This window comes from Atheta coriaria, unplaced genomic scaffold (assembly GCF_025399875.1).
Source record: "Atheta coriaria isolate IRGN ID8LTWV9N9 unplaced genomic scaffold, Caltech_Dcor_3.1 hic_scaffold_1_pilon, whole genome shotgun sequence".
Classification (NCBI taxonomy): Eukaryota; Metazoa; Arthropoda; class Insecta; order Coleoptera; family Staphylinidae; genus Dalotia; species Dalotia coriaria.
The window spans coordinates 4,999,934-5,022,441 of record NW_027045443.1 but is presented as its reverse complement, the minus strand read 5'-3'; the positions used below and the strand labels follow the sequence as shown (position 1 = coordinate 5,022,441).

Genomic DNA, 22,508 nt, shown 5'->3' with positions numbered 1-22,508 from the left:
TTGTGGCTGCACCAATGTCGAAACGGATAGCGTGTTCATTCCTCCGAGGCAAATGAATATAGTTAATCAATTATGATGTCCATCAATCTAAATCTTATATCACAACCTTGACAAATGATACCATCACAGGTTCAATCACAATATTCGCTGAGGGCAAAATTAACATCAAATTTCATTATTTTTCGTTATATATTAATGTCAGTGGCAGATGGAATGTTATTTTATCGCGGGCTAATAACTAATTATTAGAAAGATATATCTTCATAGTGTCATTGCAATTCCCTCAACAATAAATTTCATTCTAGCCGTCGACTGGTGAATGGCCACAACTAACACAAACAGAATGAGTGACAACGTTCAACAATCGAGTTTCCGTCAAAAGCTGATGATGCATCTATGAATTCGAACTGTGGGGCCGCTCGTCCGGCACGTTTTCTTCTTCGCCCTGCTCCGGCGCGTTCTGGTGAACCTGTGCCGGCTGAATGTGGTGCGGCGCATTCGCTGCTTGATTCGGATACGCTTGTGGATTTAACAAGTTCTGACCGTAAACCGGCTGATAAATAGGCTGGTTGTCGTAGTCAGGCGGTGGATGTTGGCAGTTGGCAGCACCCTGCGGCGGTTGGTTCAACGGTGCCTGCTGCGCCTGCTGCTGAGCATAAGCAAATGGCTGGTGGTAGAAACCATTGCATTCACGTTGCTGGACGCCTTGGGGCGGCATCGCTTCGTAGTCACCACGATGACCCAGGAGGAAGTCTATGATGCGATAGTCACGTCCGCCACCATCGGTGTTGGCGATCCATAATGGTAGCCACTTGTTTACCAGCAGCCATTGCACGGAGACCTTACTAATGCGACCTGACGGATCAACAGTCTCCATGTTTCCATAGTGATTGTCGATACCGCTGCCGCAGGACGAACTGAGGTGGCGCTCAATGCGACCGATACCGTGACCGATGACATCAATTCGGCCATACGTGTTACCAATGCGGCCGTATGTCACCGAGCTGCAGCCAGGCAAGTCGGCGCCAGCGCTCGACGGCCCTGCTACCGCGGGTGGTTCATGTGTGATTGAACGCCGCCGCAAGTCCTCAATGCTTTCGTAGATATTCTCTTCATCGCCGCTGGGCGCTTGATCGTTGTGCGGATGCGCGTTCTGATGGGGAATTTGTACTGGTTGATACTCATTTTGGTTCTGCGCTGGATGCGCGTGATTGCTGGCACCGGTGGAGTCATTGTTGACGGCTTCGTAGATATTCTCATATTGCACCGCGTCTGGTTGACGCGCTTTAGGCGGAGATGACGTGCCTGATGTCGATGCACCTTCAGCGCTGCTATTTTCATCGCAGTTTGCGTAACGTCCGCTGGCACCGTTGCTACTGCTACTACTTGTGCTACCACTGCCACCCCCGCCTCCATTTCCACTGACCCCGTTCCCGATGCCAGCGTTCGCCAAATTTCATATGGGTTTATTAATTATTGCCACACCAGCGTAACTGCGTCCGATGCTCATGCATGAAGTGGTGAGCGTCCACGTCTGTGTCTTCGGATTATACACCTCTACACTGGCCAGATTGCTGAAGCCATCGTCGCCACCAACGACATACAATAAACCGTTCATCGCAATCACGCCAGCGTTCCTGCGACAGCTATTCATGTCAGTAACGGCCCTCCAGACATTCGCGGACGGATCATAGGCTTCCACCGATCGTCGCACTGACGGTCCATCGTGTCCGCCAACCGCGTACAGAATACCCTCCAAGACACCCACCCCAGCGCCGCTGCGTCGGGAGATCATGTCTGTAACGCATGACCACGCGTCGTTCTCCGGATTGTAACACTCCACAGAGCTGAGGCATTGTCGTGACGAGCCATCATATCCGCCCACAGCGTATAACAATCCGTTCACCACACCGACGCCGACGCTACTTCGTCTCGTTGACATTGATGCAATCGGCGTCCAGCGCTGCACGGCCGGATTATACATCTCCGCCGTGTTCAGGCCGGTAGAACCATCGAATCCACCAACAGCGTAGATGCAATTGCCGAGAACAGCAACACCCAGCGTCGATCGACGTGCCTCCATGCTCTGACACACCGACCACTGATCCAGACTGGCGTCGTATACGTCCACAGTACGCACACGCAGCGAGCCATTAAAACCACCAACGGCATATACTTTACCATTGAGTACTGCGAGGCCAGCGCGACATCGCCTGGTGGGCATTTCAGCAACCTGATACCAACGCTCTTCTTTGAAGTCGTAACATTCTACACTCCGAATGGCTTTGGGTGCTTGCCCGCCGACTACCAATAATACTTTTGGCAGTCCGACAGGTTGACGAGGTTTAGTGCGTGGCGTAATGAAAGAAATCTTGCTATCGCCCTTGAGCAGATGATATTTGAAGGCCTCAATCAGGTAATCCTTGCATTTTAGATCACACTTGAGCAACGGCTCCTCTTCCACTCGCTGCATGAGATACTCCTGCGACATCAGTGGCAAGCGCACGTGTTCCATCAGCTGCGAAAGATGGTCCTGACGCGATTCCATATCATGCTGTACCCAGCCCACAACGCACTCGAAGACCTTCTCTTCGGTTGGAACAATAAGACGATCGCTGCAGATCAACTTCGAGACTTGTTCAGAGGTCAGCGAAAGGAATTCTTCGCCCTCAACAACCTCCCTATAACATTTCGAAAACAAACGTTTTTAACGTGCATTATTGCGATGGCATGCATGACTTTCACTTACATAAAATGTTGTTCAATATAAGCTTCAGCATATTTGAGTAGTTCAAGGCATCCGTGTAAATCGGCAAACTGCCGAATTCCGAGGCAATTAGACGGATGCAGCTGACTCTGTAAAAAATCACAGCACGCATCCCGCACGTCGGTGAGTTGCAATAAATTGGCGGCCGACAGCAGCACCTGCACGTTCTCCTCGGTGACCAAAACCTCCGCCGTGTAAATGTAATTCACAATCAGCGAAAGCGCATGGCTATCAACCCCTTGCAACGTGATTTTATCCTGCTTGCTCTCCTCGAAGCTATTAAACATCGCGTAAAAATACGGCGAGCAAGACGCGAGCACCATGCGATGTGCGGTGATCTCCACGTTCTCAGCAACAAGCGTCACATCACACAATTGCTTCTGTCTGTGAACACAGCAATAACATATTATTTCTATGAAAGAAACAAGTGTGAATGTGAATGTGTGGCTGTACTTACTTTCTCATGAGATTCAATGTTTCAAATGACTTGACAGTGTGATTGCTGTTGTGATATGAGTATTCCTTCTCCTTGCCATTTGGTCGGGGTCCATGCTTCTGACTACTCTCATCAAGAGAATTCTGGCTTGCATGTCTTAACAGGAGGCAGCTTAAACATAACATCATCACAGTGTTGAATAGCGTGGAAAAAACGGCAATTCGAGCGCGTGAACGTAATCGTCGCCCGGTTTTGTAACTGACGTTTCAGATAATAACAACAAAAACAAGCATAACGTTGTTGGTAGGCATTTACCTGAAAGGCCGATCCAAGGCGTCCATCGCCTCGGCGTTGCGTCCCTCGTGCTCCATGGCCGGTGCGCTGCGATGTGCGTAAGGCAAGGCCAGCGATGCAACGATCTGAGTATCGGCGACGATCGGCCAGGCGCAATCAAAACATCACTGAATTCGCACAAATTGCGCCTCGAAATCTCTTGTTTGGTCACGGGAAAACGGAAATAACGATCAGCTGCTCGTCGTTTGCTGCATACTGCTGCAGCTGCTGCATAAGCGTTGTGTATTGTATACCTAGCGACATCTGCAGGCCGCACGACTTCTTCGCAAACAAAGCCACATTTTTCAAACCTAGCTATGGCTATAAATTTGCCTGTTATCGTCGCAACTTTTCCACTAGTGTTGATTTCAAGCTATTAGATAATCTCTTTAACTGCAAACAAATGAATGTTTAGGTTATCGTGAAAGTAAACACCATTTAAGGTCAACTTTCATTATAAGTTTGTAAGTAGTTCCTTTTATACATAAGAGAATACATAATCCATTGTACTCGCATTAATATTTTATTTTATTTACACGAGTTGTATTACAATTTTTGATTTTGAACTAACATGTTTCGCTTGAGGGCATCGTCTAAAACTTGTTTGAAAACATGTCAGTTCAAAACTACACATTGTAATTCCACACGTAAAATTAAAATAAAATGTTACTTTCTTAGTTTTTACGAAAAAAAAAATAAATTTTTATGTTTTCATGAATATTTGTCCACTTGTATTGCACAACATTATAAAAGATCCTTTAAAAAAAAGTAAAAACGATCTTATCTCCATACAGAGAAATACTTAAATTAATATTAAATATATTTTTAAGAACGTTACATTATGTTACTCAATATTTCAAGGTTGTTATCTGCTGTGTTTGTTTGCCACTCAGGATTATAAGCATACTTTCATCATGTGATTGATAACCACCGATTTAAAAGCACTTGCCGCGACGAGTTCATATCAATACAAAATAACACTTGTCTGCGTATCCAACGAAAAGCAGCAAGATGTTTTCACTGCTATTCTTAATATTGTGCGTATTCCTGCTGGGCTGGTTCTTCTTCAAGCAGTCCTTCAGTTATTGGCAACGACGCGGCTTGCAGACGTATCCAGGCGCAAAGTTTCCCTTCGGACACTATACGAATCCATACGATAAAAATGCGACCAATATGGGCATCATGTTCAAGAAATTCTACGACTATTTCCGCGAGAAGAACATCAAACACGCCGGAATTTACCTGATGACCACGCCGGTGTACATGCCTATGGATTTGGACATCCTTAAAGAAGTGATAACGAAACATTTTGATCATTTTGATGAGCGCGGCATGTTCTACAATGAGAAACTCCAGCCGGTCACAGCGCATCTTTTCCAACTTGGCGGAGCGCGCTGGAGGCGTTTGAGAGTTAAACTTACGCCGACGTTCACCTCCGGAAAAATGAAAATGATGTTTCCCGCTGTTGTGGAGTGTACTAAGCCGCTTCTTGAGTCGGTAGAAGGCAATAAAACCGTTAACATGAAAGAGATTTGTGCGAAATTCACAATTAACGTGATTGGTTCCTGTGCATTCGGTATCGAGTGCAACAGTTATAAAAACACCGAATTCCACTATTATGGCACACGAGTTTTCAAAACAGACACAAAACGAGCGCTTTCGAGGAACATTCAACTAATCTATCCGAAAATCGCGACTTGGTTGAGCTTGCTACCGTTCCCACAGGAAGTTGTCGATTTCTTCATGAATATGATCACGGAAACGGTAAAGATGCGCGAGGAAAGTGGTCAGACACGCAACGATTTCATCCAGTTACTGATCGAGTTGAAAAACAAAGAAAACAAAGAAGAAGCGCTTACAATGATGGAGGTCCTAGCAGAAGGTTGGTTGTTCTTCAACGCTGGATTTGAAACTTCTTCCACCACAATGAGCTTCGCTGTTTTCGAAATCTCCCGAAGTGAGGAAATCCAAAACAAAGCGCGCGAGGAGGCAAGACGCGTGCTTGCGAAACACGGCGGCGAATGGACCTATGAAGCTATGATGGAGTTGAAGTACATTCAACAAATTATTGACGGTAAGACACTTAAAAAAAAGAAAAAGAAAACATAATTGTTTAAAATCCAATGCGGAATATTTCAGAAACCCTCCGGAGGTATCCACCGGTGACAATTCTAAATCGTGAGTGCAGCAGGGACTTCAAAATTGACAATACCATCATCGCTAAAGGCACAAAAGTCTTTATTCCTACTTATGGCATTCACATGGATCCAAAATACTATCCCAACCCAACTGAATTCGACCCAGAGCGTTTCACAGAGGAAGCAAAACGCGCGAGGCATCCGTTTGCATATCTACCCTTCGGTGAAGGACCAAGGATGTGTATAGGTAATTAAAAATTACAAATACGCAAACTCGGTGTTAAATTAAATGATTTTAATAATTTCAGGTATGCGTTTCGCGTTGATGCAAATACGTGTCGGTATCGCGCAGCTGCTTCTGCACAATCGCCTCGTGGCAGACCCGAGCGTGAAAGTACCTTTAACATTCGACAAAGGATTCATGTTGTCCGCCAATGAACTCCTCATGATTCAATGTCAAAAAATTTAATCACTTAGAAAAGTTAAGTCAATTCATCTAAAGATTCGACACGTATGTGATACACACAATTTGGTGAGTCGAACGAGAAAGGATCGAGACACACACAAACACCTTATTCGTCCTTCTTTTCTTCGAGTGGATACTTCACATCCAACAGCTCTATGCATGCGAGCGTCGCCGCACGTTTCTTCGCATCTTTTTTGCTTTGGCCTAATTTTATACAATCCAAGTAAATAAACAAGTTTTTAATGTACGCATGTTCACTCACCAGTGCCCAAAAACTTCCTTTCGTCGACGACGCACTCAATAGTGAAGGAAACGTTAGGTGGCGGTCTCATGGCTACCTCAATGAATTTGGCATGTGGATGGGTTTGCGAAAGGAGCATAACAGGATGCAAGCGTTCCGGATTCGGTGGGAATTTTTTCGCCGGCCTGACTTCTGTGGATGTCACACTGCTAGATGACTGCATTCGTACTACTTGCGTCCCGCTTGGATTCCAAGTGATCAACAGTTTATACAGGGAGTAGCTGAGCAACTGTGGGTAGGTCAGCATCGGCAGCTGGCTGGCTTTTAATTGCTGCATGTCGCTTTGTAGCACGATTTGTTTGATCGCCTCTTCGGCGGCTTCTGTCTGCGCGGCGGCTTTGGATGTCCCAGTACCAAAGAATTCTTGATTATCAAAGTGAAGCGTCGCCCGGTAGGAAGTCCCGTCCATCGTGAAATCATACGTATGAGAGGAACTCATTTCGTTCAATATCGCCGTGGGACTTTTTGGTTTTATCTTAGACATGACGCGGTTGGTACGATCTCGCTTGCTGTCTGCAGATGATTACATTTCATGCAAGATCAACTTTTTACATATTAAATAATTGACTTACTAGCACTTTTACAGGGAACAGATAGGTCAGGAGCTTCATTTGTTGATGAATCTTGATCCATTACATCAGGTTTCTCCACTGACATTTCATTTTCCTGGAATATTTCCTACATTAATGAATTGAAATATTTGTACACTTGAAACTTACATTAACAGCTGGATTCATCCCATCTCCTCCTTCTGGTTTAAGATGATCCATAAACATTCCATGCATTTCCTGCTTCACTTCAGCATGATGCTGATCCTGATTAAAAGGCTGCTGTTCCTGCCCATGGATTACAAATTGTCTCTAGATGGTATCATTATAGGAGTATTAGCAAAGTTTGACTTGAAATCAATGATTGCACAAACAATTCTGCTCATGTTTATAAAATCACAGTTCATTATCAAGTATTGCTTCCAATTGCAGGTTGTGTGCACTTGGAAGACAATACTTTTATGCCTAATAAACCTACAACAGTACCACTTGATGCCATTCAGAATTGCATACCTACTGATGCATTAACAATTGATACATAATTATCAGTAAAATATAAGCGGTCAATGATAAAATAATATAGAAGATAGATATTAGTGTAAAGGAAACTTACCCGCGGGCTCAGCACTCCTCCAGACACAAACTGGCTGTTTAGTGATCGATTTCGAACTGAAAACGCGTGAAAACGCCGATCTATTTGATTATGATTATGATATCAAGTTGAGGTATTTTGAATGAATACTTACCGACATAGGGATGTCTACGTGATGCACGTCTCATGATTTCGTCGTGTAAGTACAGCAAATAAGGAAAAATACTCAAGTAATTTAAAAGGTTTGGGTCGAGAACAAGTCGCCTGCAAAAACGCGGCTGAAATGACCGAGGGATATCGCCGAAAAAACAAATTCACTGAGGTAAACAAAATTCACATTCGCCTCCTACGATATTTTGTTAGCGATCCGTCAACTGCATCGATTCCTGCTGAATGCTGAACTAGGCAACCCAATCATCACATTTATTTCGAATTCATTGCTTGTGGTAATGCAAATAATACTATTATAAATCTTTTAAAACTTACAATTACAACTCAAATAAATACACAGTAAATAAACATTTGTACGCGGTACGTCCCACAGCCCGGTTTTAATCTTCATCCCGATAATATTCGGTTAAAGGTCCGAATAAATACACCGCTGGGCAGGATTCGTCCGGATTTCCCAGGAACTGCGCGTAGAGTTCTTGATATCGTGATAAAGTAAGTCCGCCTCGTCTTCTATCATCGTCCTAAAACATTAAACCATAATTATCTTTTAGAAATGCATCTTTAAATATGAAATCTTACGCTTAAGAGATTGTTGAATGCCTCGTCGACGATTTCAATGTCCTCGATGGCAAACTTCGTGATGCACGCAAAACGATACTCGTCAGCGCCGATGAGGCCATCATCATTCAGATCAACCATCTTGAAATTGGAGTCGATGAACATCTTCATCGCCTGTGGGAAATCCTCATACCGCCGACCCATGCAGCACTGCTGCACCGCTTGCTTGAACTCCTCGGTGGTGATTTTGCCGTCCTGCAAAAGTTCCTAGAGGATCAACACGCGAATCGCCAGCGATTATTCGAAATGCACGTGTGGGACCTGAATGTTTCAACAACTTCTACAAAAAGTACAACAAAAACACGACTACGTATATACATCCAACATCTAGTGATGCAAAGATGCAGTTAGGGAGTTGCAAAATACAAAAATACAAAAATTAATGGGGTTATAATGGAGAGTTAAACGGTTTATTGCCCGATCTATAAACGAATAATAGCTTGAAAATAGATTTGTGTGTTTGTGTAATAGCGCGTGTGGGTGGTTGGGTTTCGCTGAAAGAAAAAGCACAGTGAAAGCACGAATTTCGCGCTTGTAGGCGGTGTTCAAGGCAGGCCGTAAAATAAATACGCGCATTCGCTAAACAACCAAAGCCGTGTTGTGCCGGTGCACTCCTGAAATCTGCGCGGATGCGCTCCAGAATCGAAAGTTCTAATTTTACCGAAACGTAATAATCACCTGAGCCTGCGGCTGCGGCGCTTGTGCACCACCGCATTTACCTTATTGAAGTCCGCAAGTTCCGAAATCTCCTCCCATAGACTCAGCATGATATGTTGATATTCCTGCAGTCGCGAGAAACTGAACTCGCCCTTGCCTTCGATGATTGTCGCGCGCAAAGCAAGACAAGCAAAATCACGTTCATCCAGGTAGCCATTGTTGTCAATATCTAAAATTAAAAAAAGAAAAAATGTAAAATTAGAACTTTGTAGCGAAATAGTAGTTACAAATCACAATCATGACTATCGTGATGTATCAAGGATGAAATCACGCTTTGAATTTTCACGCTTGCTCATAATTCAAGCGGGTTCATGAAAGTTTTATGATGCGCCTTACATTTTTGCTTGTTGCAAGATTGATATTTTGTTTTATCGCCCACGGCGCATGCGGATAAACGCGTCGTTAAAGTTAAATCATGCAATTTTGGCAGAACCATCCGCCACGCGCAAACAATGAATGAAACTCGCGTGATTCAAAAATTATGATCTATTTCGCATGTTTCTAGAAGAAGCGCGCAAACAATCCGAGCCAAGTTACTAATTAAAATAAGTCTCTGTCACGTCGGGTTTCATTTGCGACAAGCAAATTTACTGCCGCAAAACAAAAATTTGCAAAGAGAAACAAAAAACCACACAGTCCTCGAAATTTCACGCGCGCCGCGGGCTAACGAGTCGGGCGCACGCACGACGCATCTAATAATAAGTTGAAGATTTATCGAATCGGAAAAATGACTTTACGCGAGTGCGCACCAAACTGAGTGACTAATTTTAATTTGTTGAGCGCGTTTTGTCCACAAACGTCATCCGCTCATTTGTGACCGATGCGTTTGTGTGCTTCCTATTTCTATTTATTGCCGATGGCGAGCGCGGCGCGCCGCGAACAAAACACACTTTCGTAGATAATCGAATGAAATACAGGAAAACAGCTGGGGCGAGCAGCGCGTTGACGACGACGACCGGCGCTCATTAATTTACGGCCGCAAATTTACGCTTTGTTGTGTGTGGAGATGTGCGTAGATATTGTTGTTTCTTGGCGCACGCCGTCGTGGTGCGATAAGATCGCGCGTAACTCCGACTACTGCTGCCAGCAGTACCGGTTGCGGGCACCCGGTAACGTTTACGAACCGCATCCAAATTACAATCGTTAATTATGCGAAATTGTTTCTTGCTTGTTTACAGCGCCTACAAGGCGTATTTTTAAACCGAGTTTTATTTCATTGCAGTGGAACTAATAATATCCGCTGTATAATAAGGTAAAAGTTGAAAACACCAATCAAAAACTTTAATTTCACTTATTTCGGGACATGCATTAAATATTTATGAATATTTAGGTTAAAAACTCACCGTACAAATGACTTATAACAAAGTTAACACGATTATCCCAACTGTACGCCATTCCTGACCGAATTCAGTGAAATTTTGTGCGAAACTCACTGAAAAGTCAAAGAAACTGTTTGAGAACCAGCGCGGTTAACGCCAAATTAATGTGTTGTTTATGATTGGAAGCGTTATAACTCTATTTCGACCGTGTGTGAGCGTGGCCAGCGTGCCGAAAAGCGGCGCACGATTTTGCGATAGCGGAAAACCGGCGGACAGAGGCGAGTTTTTGGCCGCGGTGCTATTTTCGACTCTAGTTCGCGCGACGCCGCGTTCTAACAAGTCGGTAAGCACGCCGAGCGCTTTAAAGCTCGCGCCGAATTTCCCACCGACGCGTCGTCAAATTTCAGATTCAACCTGCTTCGTCGGGGGCTGGGCGGAGAATTGTGAGCGTGTGGCGGCAAGACTAATTGTGCTAACTACGAAAAAAAAACGCTAAAAATAACGTGGTGAAACGCACATCGTTAAATAAACCCACATGTGCTGTTAATAACGTTAACTGTGCAAAACACGACTAATTAATTGATAAAAACAAAAATTATCGATTGCTTAACAAGTTAACAACTTAAACAACAAATTTTCTGCAAAAATATTTAAATTTCGCGCGTTATAGTAACGGTATTGCGCATACGCAACTTCAAATAAAAGAAATTAATTTTGAAGATTCAAAGTTTAAATTTACAAAGTTTTTACATAATAATTAACTATTCAATCTGAATTTTTATGAAATATAACTTGAAACTTCTTTGGATCCAGCACAATTCCATATTTCACATTCATTTTATATTTGTCTTTGCTATTGTACTGCTGAAATCGCAAATATAACGGATCCGTGAAGCGTGTTGGCTGATCACTAAAGGGTACAATGTTTTTAAGATCAATAATGACATCCCGCCGTGATCCCCACGCGTCCAAGTATGAAACTTTTGACTTTGTTTCATCTTTATGCAGATAAACAATTCCAATGGTGTTGGATGTTAAGTAACCGAGTGTATGCAGAAGCATGCAACCAGTTATACCTAAAAAACGAAATATTGTTGTTTATTTATTTAAATTTAATAAACTGATTAGATTTATAGCATTTTTTCGGTTTATCTTACTTACCGCAAACGGTGATTGATGAGCACACCTGTGTGGAGAATACATTCGCAACAGATAATGCAAAACTAGCAGGAATGCCAATGAATGTTGCTGCAGTTTGGTACACTTTCGCCTTGTGGATAAACGCCAGTGATTGAATGTACGGAAAACTATACACTGGTATATATTCCGTTGGAGATTTCTGTCCGTACGTAGATTTTACCTGTCGCCGCACAATTTGTAATAGATTGAGTTTGAAAAGTTGCGGTGACAACTTGCAGGTTAACATTTTGGGAGTAAGGGGTGTAACCTAACCTAACATCCCTGGCTCAGGCTGTGCGATGGAGATATCTTCGAGATATCGCCATCGCGCTCGTACGGATGCGCAGTGACAAGCGTGTCCGTGGCGGTCGGAATAGTGTTTACCGTAGTGTTTAGGCGAAGCAGTAAGAACGTTTTACGTAAATCGACGGCGCGCCGCAGAAGATGTCCGAGACACTCCTCAACGGCGCCGCCTGCAAGCCCAGCGCGCCGCCCAAATCCTCCGGCCTGATGAAACTCAACAGTTACGTGCTGGCCCTGCGACCGTGGTCCCTCAGCGCCAGTCTCATGCCCACCCTGCTGGGTGCCACAATAGCGTACAAATATCCCGGCGCCAGCGACTTCAACTACATTACGCTCTTACTAACTCTTTTCACCGTAGTGTCCGTTCACGGTGCCGGCAACCTGGTCAACACCTACTTCGACTACGTGAAGGGCATCGACAACCGCAAGTCTGACGATCGCATCCTCGTCGATCACATCCTCACCAAAGACGAGGTGGTATCACTCGGCGCGCTGCTATACTTCGCCGGCTGCGTTGGTTTTGTAATGCTGGCGGCGCTTTCACCGGCGAAAATGGAGCATCTAGCGCTCGTCTACTTCGGCGGGCTGTCCTCCAGCTTCCTCTATACTGGTGGTATTGGCCTGAAGTACATCGCACTCGGCGACGTGCTCATACTCATCATCTTCGGCCCCATCTCAGTGCTGTTTGCGTTCATGTCGCAGACAGGACGCGTGGAATGGGCGACGATGTACTACGCCATTCCGCTGGCGCTCAACACCGAGGCGATTCTCCACAGCAACAACACGCGTGACTCCGACGCCGACAAAAAGGTCGGCATTGTCACGCTGGCGATCCTCATCGGGCACACCGCCTCGCACGTACTGTACGCGTTCCTGCTCTTCACACCGTACATCATGTTCATGGTGGCGTCGTTGAAGTACTCCAAGTGGTTCATGCTGCCGCTGGTGACGCTGCCGCACGCATTCCGAATTGAGAAACAATTCCGTTCGGCAGATATGCACAGCATACCGAAGAAAACGGCGAAACTCAATCTCTTCCTCGGCGTGCTGTACGTGCTGGCGTGCAGTCTGGTGCCGGTGCTGCCGTACATCACGCAGAGGTAGACGCAGCACTGCGTGCTGCTCGCGCTCGTCGTCGTCGTGTCCGCGCGCAAATTCACCAAGCACTCGTACGCGGGCGGCTGCGCCAGGGACACGCAGTAGATTTTTTGCTATATATTGTATCGGAGCGTGTTCTAGATGTACGCAAATTCTAAACAAAAAAAGACAACCACCACCAAATCAAACTGGAATCAAACGCGTTGTGGCTTGCGCAGTATTATCTCATGTTGCGCTTTTGTTCGGCAGGCGGCAGGTTTCGACAATTTTACACAAACTTTTAGAAGTCCTGAACCATATCTTCCATTAGCACGTAAGTTTTATGTGAGAGACACAGAGCGAATCGGCCGGGCGTCGATAGACAATAAAATAGAATCAAGTCTGGACGAATGTAAATATATTTAATTACGGTCAAGATATATTAATATATATATATTAATATAGGAGGTATGTTTTCTGTTCGTATGTCCGCTGACCACTCATGACGACAATAATCTCTAACTTATAAGACAGCTTCCACGTACACACAAGATACAATAACACTCACACGCGCACGAATATCAAACCTAAATACTTATTTTGTTGACAATCGGATTGAGCCGGAGTGTGGCACTCGAGAGAAGTTTATTAATTGTAAATTGTAGGTGTATCTGGCGGCATAATGATGTTACATTTTAAATGATTGTATATTTAACAAAAGTTTTGCTGTTTTATTGAAATAGAAGAAGGAAGGAAGGAAAACCATAACGAAAGTTTTTCGTTAAAATGGCAAGACATGTCGTTCGCCGTTTGTACTGTAACATATCTTTGTATACATATGGAGTTGCATGCAACTGGCAAGAAATAAAAGGAAAATCAAGACTCGTACGAGAGAGTGTTGTGTGTTTGTGGTAGTTGTTTTGCGTGGGTTACACGCTACTACCACTACTTGCGTCGCATCGCACCTCCCGCGGCGCACGTCGCCGCAATTGGCGGTGAGCACCGCCGTCCGCGCGCGCCGCGTAGTTTGATGCAGCGCTGAGAGTTTTGTTGTTTGCTGTTGTGACGACCGCCGCGTTTCCTTGGCGACATCATAACAAACCGAAAACGATGGCGAGCGACGCGGAAGGTGAGTGCAATTTCTCGGCGCGTTTTTTCGTATTTTCGCGCGTTGGTCAGCGCCCCGCGAGGCGATTTTCAGTGCGGCGCGTTATTTACGCGTGCGGCGAGCGTATCCGCACGGCCGTACGCTGCTATCGCCGGCGGTGCGCCCGTCCGGGCTCAAAATAGCATCAGATGGTGCGGTGCGGCGTCGCGGTGCTCCGCGCGGCGCTGGAGCGCCCCGACCCTTTGAGCCCGAAATAAACAGCGGCGCTAGGGAATCGGTGCATTTCCTGTCTGTATTTCGGGCCGAAATGCGTCCGCGCTCGATTCGATTTGACATTATTTTCTCATGTTTGGCCGCGCAGAAGTCGGGCGACTGTCACCGCGCACCGCAAATTCTCGCTCCTCGGAAATTCTCTAGCGATTACCAGCAACGCGTAGGTAAACATTACGTTGGTTGTTGGCCTTCGCGCGCGCAATATTTACATTATTGGCGGGCGATCGTGCGCTGCGGCGTCGCGAAACATTTACCAACAAGACGTTTCCATTATGTAACAATAGTTTAACAAGCGCATGTTAAACTTTCGATGCGGGTGCGCCTTCAACGATATTCATCCTTTAGCCATATGGCATCTACATTTTGTCAACCTTTTCTACTTGTAGAAGTTTTACCAAAAGAAGACTGTCAACCATGCACAATTTGCGGGAGGACATTCCTGCCGCAATCGCTGGTGAAACACATGAAGATCTGCGAGAAGAACGCAAGTAAACGACGTAAACCCTTCGATTCACAACGCCAGCGCGTCGAGGGCACCGATCTGGCACTGTTTCATATGCCAACATTTAAAAAATCCACAGTGCCGCCACCACCACCACCGCGGGCGTCGTCACCACCAAAGCCAATGGAGAAAAAGGTTTTCACACCAGTCACGGCCAAACCATCACCCATCAAAATTGAGATTCCTGTCAAGATTGAAGCGCCGGTCAAACCTGCGCTACCGGAAAAACCTGAACCACCTGCCAAAGTACCTGTGCGTGTGCGTAACTCCGTTGTATCATCAGTGGCGACTGAACGATGTCCACACTGCGAGCGCCAATTTGCTGCGAGGTCCTACGAACGGCACGAGCTTTGGTGTCGAGAGAAACACGCATGTAAGCCCTCAATGGTCCTGAATAATTGTAGATCTGAGGCGAAGGAGCGCTTAGATGCGCGTTTAAGTTACCGTGTCCCTACGTTTGTTAAACGTACAGTCAAAGAGAAGTATCAGCCATCTTCAAAAGAAGAAAAGAAGAATACCACAATAAGGTAAGTAAAATATTTAAAAATCTACACTTAAAAATATCATTCACTTAATTCTGCACGAAGTATCAGTTAAAATCAGTTAAAAACCATCAAAATCATAAATGTAATCATTTACAGCACCACCAACAAGTCAAACACCACTTCTGACACCGACACCTACAATCCGTTTCTCACTGCGGAGCGACAACTGATGGAACTGCTCGAATGCAACGATTTTAAACCCTACCACAAATCCACCAACAAAAACCACACCCAGTCCAAATCACCATCTTCCAAACCCTATAAACCTATAATTACAAACGCGGGTAAAACAAAAAAGCGTCAGTCTGTCATTGATCCACCTGGAGACTTCAAGGATACACGACGTGCGTCCGAGGAAGACATCAACTTCGAAATGTTGGAGAATTTCATCAATGACAACTTTAGTAATGAGGAAATGCACAAACTTGACTTGGATACCATATCCTTGGACAGTTGCAGTACAAAAAACAACGATAACACCAGCTCGTACTTTGATGACGTGTCGATAGACCCACGATTAATCAACGATTTCGATAACTTGTCCATTCCGGACCATCTTGACACGCACAACACCTCCACGACAACCAGTAAACGTTATCATCCAGAGCCACCCGAGCACAAATCCGATGTTGTTTCAAACCCTGTCTTTTACAGCATGTGCTCACTGTCACCGAAACCACAATCGTCGGAAGTCACTGGAGTGAAGAGCGAGTTTCAAATGTCGCCGGTAATGGGTGATCAGTAAGTATTCCGCCATGATGACCATTCATGATTCCGTGTGGTTTGCAGTTGTCGCCTGCTAACCTGAGCGTACCTTTTTCGACTTTTGAATTGTTTTCGCCCGGTGATGAAATCTACGAAGAGTACAAACAGCTGGAGGAGACTTACGTTCATGAACGAGGCGAACAGCTTCATCTTCTCGCGCAGAGTCACCAGGATTATCAAGGACAAGCAGTACATGCCGATTCGGCTTATGCCAGGTAAACAACATAACCTAAAAATTATTTCCTGTTTGATTTTATGTGTTTTTTTAATGTGTTTTAGTTTGAATCGAACACCACGGACGAAAATACGATCAAAAGTGATGCAGATAAGTCCATTGGAACCACCAGCTTACCAGATAGACCATGAAAAGGCTCAAAAGAAAGAAGAAAATGTAGATGGCGCACAAATCGGCGCAAGATCTAGTCACGCTGCTGGCGAAAAAGGCGACGATGGCAAAATCAGTCGCAATAGTCACTTGCAATCGGTTTTCGCAAAGTTTTGCCATCACTGCGGTAAAACCTACCCGATCGCCACCGCCAAATTCTGCGTTTGGTGTGGCCACGAACGCCTTGTGCTCTAATACCGAAAAAAATTGACATTTTATCAATTTCTTAAAATTTTATTCAGCCTCGGTGCATTTTTTACCATTTTGACGCAGATGCGTAACTTATACCAATTCATTACTAGTGACTAATTACCAATACCAATGAGTGTCATACGCAACATTTATATTAACGTGTGTACTATTGTACAATTGACTATAATTCTCGGAAAAAGCATCCGAGATTTTTTTGTCTCGGATGTATCTATTTCACGCTTTGTAGTAATGCCTATTAACTTAACTTATTACTCAATTGTATTTGTATATTGAACGTCGTGGCATTAAAATTGCGTGAGCAGTGTCGGCGCATTCCGTTATTATTATTATTATATTTACGCTTGCGCTTAATAATTATTAATTATTTTCGAATGATAAAGAACTGACTAAAACTATCTATGCGTATATATATGTATTCTATTTTCACCCGTCACACGTCCCGGGCATTGATAAAGCCCGATTGTGATTCAAAGCGCTGATTTGAAACAAATCGTTTCGCTTTAGAAGCAGAATGAATACCGAGCCGCCGTGGAATAATGACAAAAATATCACCTTGTAATATAAATCACTTGACATGTTTAATTCCTTTATTTATCGGCGCTGGTTGAAAAGATGGATGCTTTACAGCGCGCAGCAGCAACCTTCGATAATTGCCGGCGAATGTCAGCGCGGCAATTGGAAAATCTCAATAAGTTCATTTTCTAATCGACGCCATTGATGGCAGCGTGACGAACGCGGCAATGCGCGGACAAGGGTATAATCAGCGGCTAATTTGGCATCGGACGTCGGATATGGCAATCCGCTGAACTGGTGGACATTCTCCTTCGTAATTGTGCGTCGTGTTACGTGCTGATGCGTACACATTTAGAAAAGTTGCGTTTTCCTCCTTTTGCTGATGAATCCGTCTTGCGTAATCCACGCGCATTTTTGGTGTGCATTCAAACCAACGTGAATTTCTTTACGATCAATACGTAATTCTAAATCATTTGTCGCGGTACGTTCCGCAGTGACGAGTTTTCTTTTCTTTGTGTGCTGCAAACGATCGAATGTACGGAAGAGACCGGATGCAAGCCGGACCACAATAAATCGCTCACTTAAGACGCCGTCGTCGACCGCAAAATGTCGACCACAAAAAGCCGAACGGTAATTGCATGTAATAGAAATGGATGCGAGCGAGCGAAATCAAAAGTAAACGCGGAACAAAGTGGAAAGTGTGACAAATGTGCTATAATGTTATACAATGTGCAAAATGTGAGCACAAACAAAACAGCCGTGATTTAACAAATCTCGCATAATTCAAAGCGCACTCAAACGCGGCAAACAATTACCGAATAATGATCACAAGTTTGCTTCGCAGTCACGTGCCGCATATTTACATTATGCATATTCTCATAGTGACAACCCCTGATAGAATTAAATACAATTAAAATGACACAAAAATTTATTTGAAAATCATTAAATTCACATGAAATTTGGAAGAGTTTCTTTCAAAAATGCATTCTGTAGGCAGAGCTTCTAAAACTTCTTGCTTCTCTTTGACTTGGAGGCATTTCTTTTAATATTCTTGCGCTCGGGCTTAGTATTTTTCAAAGTGAGACTTTTAGATGTCTTTGATTTCTTCGACTTGGATGCCTTGCTCTTGATAGCCGAAGATTTTATAGGTTTCTTGCCAATTTTACGCTTTGGACGTTTAATCGGTGATGATGGGGTCTTGAGGACTGATTTTAACTCGGGAATGTTTTGTGGGACAGTTGGTACCACAGGATGTACATCGTTCGCGAAAATGGGGTGCTCCACCGTTTTTCCAATTCTAACCTTTTTCGCATTGGACGTTGGGTGTTTATCAGTATTCGCGCGTTTTTTACCAGGCATCTTGCACTGAATCTCTTGGAAATTGATAAAAAAGTAAATTATAAATTGGGTAAGGACCAAAAATCTATGATTTTTTATTTTAGATTTAAATGAACGAAGCTCGTCTACAGATAATTTCTGATCAGATTATGAATGTTTAGAATTGTCAGAAACAAACAAAAATGCACAGGCGACTTGGGAAAATAAAATATATTCGTGTGGCACTTGTTAAACAATAACTTTTGATATTATTTTATTGTTTTTTTTTACTATAACCTTAATATATCTATCGTTTTTCTGATTTATCTCTGCAGATTTTCACTTTTTTATGAATGAATCATTAAATATGTCTAAATGATGGTTGAATAATTCTTCTCTTAATTATTCAATCAGTCAAAATCTATTACACATTAAAATAAAATTCTTTAAAAGTTGATTTCGCGAAAAATTCCACGGAATTTTTGGTCGATCGCAATATTACGTAAAAATTTACGACTTCACAAATTATATTTTATAAAATTAAATAAACCCACACTTTGTACGCATATTATATTTAATTTCACGCCAATTTACCGCGACATAAGGGCACCTCGATGGTGTTATTTTTTGGCAATTATAACCTTTTAGTAGAACACACCAAAAACGCGTCCAATCGAAATATAAAAGGAATCGCCAAATCGGGTTTATAGATCAATAATGTTCGACGCGATATTAATGGCCAAAGCAACCAATTTCTATTTCTGCAAAGGATTACTAATTTGAATTTAAATTTAGAATTCCAGTTATAATTAATAAAGCATGCCCACATGCTTTTATCGATGGCGGAGATAAACGATTGCATATCATACGAATACGATACGTGCGTTTCTTTTTTTATTCTGCTTCACTTTCGTTTTGTTTTCATTCGCAGGCATTCGTTGGTGTTTCGGATCGCAGCCGCATTTTTTCGCCTGCACGAAAATGTAATCTACTTATAATGACCTGGCAGTGAATTATTTGCCTGCGTATACTTTATTACAGCCGAGGTAGAAATATTATCGTCTAACGGCATGCAGTCACGTGCGTTCGATCACGACCTAAACGAATCGAAATTGCATTGCATTAATGCGCTGGTAATTTGTTAACTAAAGTAACAACACACAACAATTAAACGCGCCGGGCGCTGTGCAATAAGTAGTACATATTTACGGCGTTGCGTAATTGCGAAACACACATGACAATTAGCAATGCCAATAGAAATTAAAAGAGAAATTGAAATCGCTGTTCAACGCTGAATGCTAAACGTCTTTTGTAACATCGGCCATCAGTCGAGTAGGTAATTGCAACGAACGCAAGTAAAATCCGCGCTAATATTTAAACAAAACAAACATTTGGCGCTTTGAGTCATCGCTGTTGTTTTTTTGGGGCGAAGACACAACTGATATCATCGGCATGCAGGTAACCTGCAACAGATATTTGTTCGAGTGGAAATCGTTGTTTGTTTTGTTGGGCGAAGGCGCGCAGATGTGCCCGCAGCATCGCAATGACAACACACGCGTATTCCATTTTCACCGGTGTGCGAAATAAATCAGCAGGTGAAATTGTAAGCGTGACTCCCTGGTGACCAACAGTATAAAACATCCAAAACATTAAAATTGAAAATACAACAAATTCAACAAAACTCAGAGGCAAATTATCACAAAAGATCATAAACCAACCGCAAGTAGTAGCTAGATGTTGTAAAATGTTGTAAATTGTTGTTATTGAGTTATTCACGCACTGCTTCGATTTTTTTCCGGCGATTTTTTTCGGGCGTACTTTTACACCATCACTTGGTGGTATGCGTGTAAGGTGTACCATGGCGTCAATGTGTCGGTGCGGCGTTTATGCGCGCTCGAGGAAGCATTTCTTTTCTTCACTTTCTCGTCCGAAACGTCCGGCCGGCCTAGAGAGATCGTTTACGTCGCCTCGGCATCGTGTGGTGTGTCTCTGCGCTGTGTTTGTGCAGAGACGTACCTTCTTGCGAATGTACGCGCCGCGCCCGGGGTGGACGTGGATGCAACGCGCGCGCCTAGATTGATAAATCGCCGATGCTAGAAAATAGCCGGTTTTCACTCGAATTTGATTATAGCTCTAGCTATACAGCTACTCTAACTCCAATCTGATATTAATTACAACTCTATCAACATCTCACAGATTGAAATTCGTGTTTGCATTTTTGTGCCATGTTGAAGTTTGCGATGGGCAATAAAATCTGATGATATTATTATTATTAATTATTATTTATAGCGTGATGTGATATAATATTAAGTGCAGAGAAAATTTTTTAAATTTCCTAATGATTTGATTAAAATTGTTGTTGTTATCTAGTGAATTAAGAAACACTTTCACATATTTACTAACCAAAATCTTAATCTTGAAATTAATTCAAGTTTTACGTACGAAAAGAAAATGATACTCGGCGTGTAGCTTAAATTCTCGTTGGATAAATGGAGATTGAATTTAATAAATTAATTTGCATGGATGCCCCGAAGGAATCCACTCCCAAAATGCGTCGAAAATGCGTAGAGGAAAGTGTAGGCCCCCTATTGGCTTTAAAATTTTATATTTTTGAATTAAATATCTTCATAATGTCGCCGGTTTTATATTTAATGATATATTCGGTGATAATATTCTATTTATTGATATTTTTTGTTAATTACTCAGAAACTATTTGAGTTAAATGTAAAATTCTTTAAGATACAGATTTTCAGTTAAATTTTATATTATTTAATGGTAAAATATGGCTAATTAAGTAATTTGGTTTAAAGTTATTAGCAATAAAACTCGAAAAAAATTCAAAAAAATAAAATAAAATAATTTTAATTTTTTTTTTAGTTTTTGAGTAAGTCATAAAAAAAACTGCAAAATTTCTTATTTCTGAATCTTACCAATCAAATTTTAACAAAATTCTATTGCTATTTCGGGATGATTTTCTGGAAAAGTAAAGTATTTACCTGATCTTGCCACTCGCTGCTCGCCTCGCCTATGCCGCGCAAACAAAGAGCTCAAAAAAAGGAAGATAGAAAATAAAAATTCCTTAAAAAAGTATGTCAGTGTGTCGAAATGAACACGACTCATTTTATAGTTGCTGCGGTAGACTATTTGCGCGCTCGAAATTATTCAGCATCTGCTCATAAACATACCGAACCGGTGAGATATATGCACACGCCGGCAGAGTTTTAGATTTTAGCGAAATAAATCATTGCGCACACCAGCCGCCGCAGGTCTCTGCGCGCGTCTAGATTCCGCTTCGTTTCCGCCGCTTCCTTTCACGCATGCAATCCAAGCAATTCGGAAGAAATATTACATAAATAATAGGCGCACAAACGTCAACAAAATCCGTGTAATTTTAGAAATTCGCGACTATTATTATTATTAAACGTAATTGCGCGTTATGTGAGCGCGTAACTTTTAATAGGATCAATCGAGACTTCAATGCGCGACGCGTCAGGAACTCGAAGTTAACGGTGGAAAGTTTTAATGTCAAGTGGATATTTTAGAAAAATCTATTGAAAAATATTCATTTAAGCGGATTTGTACGAATAGGTACAACTTATTTTCAAAAGAAATCTTAATTACATATTAATATTGTACTGACGAATAAATTCAGCAATTACCGGGGTCGTTTGCGGCGGTAATGGGACAGGAACGCGAAAGAAATCGAACAGGTAGACAAGGTTAAACAATTAAAACCTCAACGCTATGAATTTCTCTATCGAAGAAACGTGTATCCACGTCAGCTACACTTAAAAGTCACATGACTCGAGCGAAAAAGTCACATGCCACCGAATAAACAAACGTTTTGTTTAGGCGAGGTTAGGCGGCGTGTGTGTGCGCGCGCGCGTGAGTGTCTCGCGAATGACACACTTGCATCTCTCAC

At 43.0% G+C, this 22,508-nt stretch overlaps 7 protein-coding genes across 12 annotated transcripts; 3 read left to right on the top strand and 4 right to left on the bottom strand.

The window, feature by feature from the left end:
* Positions 1-1,452: 1,452 nt before the first annotated feature.
* On the bottom strand, positions 1,453-3,793 carry kel (kelch protein). The gene is made up of 4 exons (XM_065308446.1): positions 3,519-3,793; positions 3,225-3,374; positions 2,750-3,151; positions 1,453-2,681 (listed from the first exon to the last, which is right to left on the bottom strand). Exons 1-4 carry the CDS (start codon positions 3,572-3,574, stop codon positions 1,457-1,459), a joined length of 1,833 nt encoding a protein of 610 aa, XP_065164518.1. The 5' UTR covers positions 3,575-3,793; the 3' UTR covers positions 1,453-1,456.
* Positions 3,794-3,912: 119 nt separating this feature from the next.
* On the top strand, positions 3,913-6,387 carry LOC135796430 (probable cytochrome P450 6a23). The gene is made up of 4 exons (XM_065308458.1): positions 3,913-4,000; positions 4,430-5,610; positions 5,676-5,921; positions 5,983-6,387. Exons 2-4 carry the CDS (start codon positions 4,548-4,550, stop codon positions 6,141-6,143), a joined length of 1,470 nt encoding a protein of 489 aa, XP_065164530.1. The 5' UTR covers positions 3,913-4,000; positions 4,430-4,547; the 3' UTR covers positions 6,144-6,387.
* Positions 6,124-7,962, bottom strand: LOC135796439 (double-stranded RNA-specific editase Adar-like). 4 transcript variants are annotated; one of them, XM_065308469.1, is made up of 6 exons: positions 7,736-7,962; positions 7,603-7,682; positions 7,161-7,301; positions 7,014-7,107; positions 6,403-6,954; positions 6,124-6,344 (listed from the first exon to the last, which is right to left on the bottom strand). In XM_065308469.1, the coding sequence occupies exons 1-6, from the start codon at positions 7,767-7,769 to the stop codon at positions 6,247-6,249; spliced, it is 999 nt and encodes a 332-aa protein (XP_065164541.1). In that variant the 5' UTR covers positions 7,770-7,962; the 3' UTR covers positions 6,124-6,246. The 4 variants fall into 4 exon arrangements, with proteins under 4 accessions (XP_065164541.1, XP_065164555.1, XP_065164550.1 ...); XM_065308483.1 differs by having other exon boundaries at positions 7,161-7,277; XM_065308478.1 differs by having other exon boundaries at positions 7,603-7,658; positions 7,736-7,961.
* A 21-nt stretch (positions 7,963-7,983) lies between these two features.
* On the bottom strand, positions 7,984-10,787 carry Scp1 (Sarcoplasmic calcium-binding protein 1). Of its 3 annotated transcripts, none has more exons than XM_065308519.1 (4): positions 10,431-10,787; positions 9,090-9,256; positions 8,332-8,577; positions 7,984-8,273 (listed from the first exon to the last, which is right to left on the bottom strand). In XM_065308519.1, exons 1-4 carry the CDS (start codon positions 10,480-10,482, stop codon positions 8,133-8,135), a joined length of 606 nt encoding a protein of 201 aa, XP_065164591.1. In that variant the 5' UTR covers positions 10,483-10,787; the 3' UTR covers positions 7,984-8,132. The 3 variants fall into 3 exon arrangements, with proteins under 3 accessions (XP_065164591.1, XP_065164601.1, XP_065164584.1); XM_065308529.1 differs by having other exon boundaries at positions 8,332-8,565; positions 10,431-10,779; XM_065308512.1 differs by lacking the exon at positions 10,431-10,787 and adding an exon at positions 9,424-9,943.
* Positions 10,788-11,118: 331 nt separating this feature from the next.
* Positions 11,119-11,832, bottom strand: LOC135796500 (transmembrane protein 186). Its single transcript, XM_065308540.1, has 2 exons — positions 11,568-11,832; positions 11,119-11,482 (listed from the first exon to the last, which is right to left on the bottom strand). The coding sequence occupies exons 1-2, from the start codon at positions 11,830-11,832 to the stop codon at positions 11,172-11,174; spliced, it is 576 nt and encodes a 191-aa protein (XP_065164612.1). The 3' UTR covers positions 11,119-11,171.
* A 197-nt stretch (positions 11,833-12,029) lies between these two features.
* On the top strand, positions 12,030-13,853 carry heix (UbiA prenyltransferase domain-containing heix). The gene has a single exon (XM_065308500.1). The coding sequence runs from the start codon at positions 12,030-12,032 to the stop codon at positions 12,990-12,992; it is 963 nt and encodes a 320-aa protein (XP_065164572.1). The 3' UTR covers positions 12,993-13,853.
* A 113-nt stretch (positions 13,854-13,966) lies between these two features.
* LOC135791500 (zinc finger C2HC domain-containing protein 1A-like) lies at positions 13,967-17,151 on the top strand. The gene is made up of 5 exons (XM_065301895.1): positions 13,967-14,094; positions 14,733-15,375; positions 15,490-16,120; positions 16,183-16,373; positions 16,438-17,151. The coding sequence occupies exons 1-5, from the start codon at positions 14,076-14,078 to the stop codon at positions 16,736-16,738; spliced, it is 1,785 nt and encodes a 594-aa protein (XP_065157967.1). The 5' UTR covers positions 13,967-14,075; the 3' UTR covers positions 16,739-17,151.
* Positions 17,152-22,508: the final 5,357 nt, after the last annotated feature.

Coding starts and splice junctions, on each gene's coding strand:
- kel (XM_065308446.1), bottom strand. CDS start 3,574: ATGGAGCACGAGGGACGCAACGCCGAGGCGATGGACGCCTTGGATCGG. Junction 3,375..3,518: donor GCCTTGGATCGGCCTTTCAG/GTAAATGCCTAC, acceptor GTTATGTTTAAG/CTGCCTCCTGTTAAGACATG. Junction 3,152..3,224: donor ACATTGAATCTCATGAGAAA/GTAAGTACAGCC, acceptor CTGTGTTCACAG/ACAGAAGCAATTGTGTGATG.
- LOC135796430 (XM_065308458.1), top strand. CDS start 4,548: ATGTTTTCACTGCTATTCTTAATATTGTGCGTATTCCTGCTGGGCTGG. Junction 5,611..5,675: donor CATTCAACAAATTATTGACG/GTAAGACACTTA, acceptor GGAATATTTCAG/AAACCCTCCGGAGGTATCCA. Junction 5,922..5,982: donor AGGACCAAGGATGTGTATAG/GTAATTAAAAAT, acceptor TAATAATTTCAG/GTATGCGTTTCGCGTTGATG.
- LOC135796439 (XM_065308469.1), bottom strand. CDS start 7,769: ATGAGACGTGCATCACGTAGACATCCCTATGTCG. Junction 7,683..7,735: donor ACGTAGACATCCCTATGTCG/GTAAGTATTCAT, acceptor ATAATCAAATAG/ATCGGCGTTTTCACGCGTTT. Junction 7,108..7,160: donor GGATGAATCCAGCTGTTAAT/GTAAGTTTCAAG, acceptor GAAATATTCCAG/GAAAATGAAATGTCAGTGGA.
- Scp1 (XM_065308512.1), bottom strand. CDS start 9,523: ATGGTTCTGCCAAAATTGCATGATTTAACTTTAACGACGCGTTTATCC. Junction 9,257..9,423: donor ATCTTGCAACAAGCAAAAAT/GTAAGGCGCATC, acceptor TTTTAATTTTAG/ATATTGACAACAATGGCTAC. Junction 8,274..8,331: donor CATTCAACAATCTCTTAAGC/GTAAGATTTCAT, acceptor TTAATGTTTTAG/GACGATGATAGAAGACGAGG.
- LOC135796500 (XM_065308540.1), bottom strand. CDS start 11,832: ATGTTAACCTGCAAGTTGTCACCGCAACTTTTCAAACTCAATCTATTA. Junction 11,483..11,567: donor CTCATCAATCACCGTTTGCG/GTAAGTAAGATA, acceptor TTCGTTTTTTAG/GTATAACTGGTTGCATGCTT.
- heix (XM_065308500.1), top strand. CDS start 12,030: ATGTCCGAGACACTCCTCAACGGCGCCGCCTGCAAGCCCAGCGCGCCG.
- LOC135791500 (XM_065301895.1), top strand. Junction 15,376..15,489: donor AAGAAGAATACCACAATAAG/GTAAGTAAAATA, acceptor AATCATTTACAG/CACCACCAACAAGTCAAACA. Junction 16,374..16,437: donor GCCGATTCGGCTTATGCCAG/GTAAACAACATA, acceptor AATGTGTTTTAG/TTTGAATCGAACACCACGGA.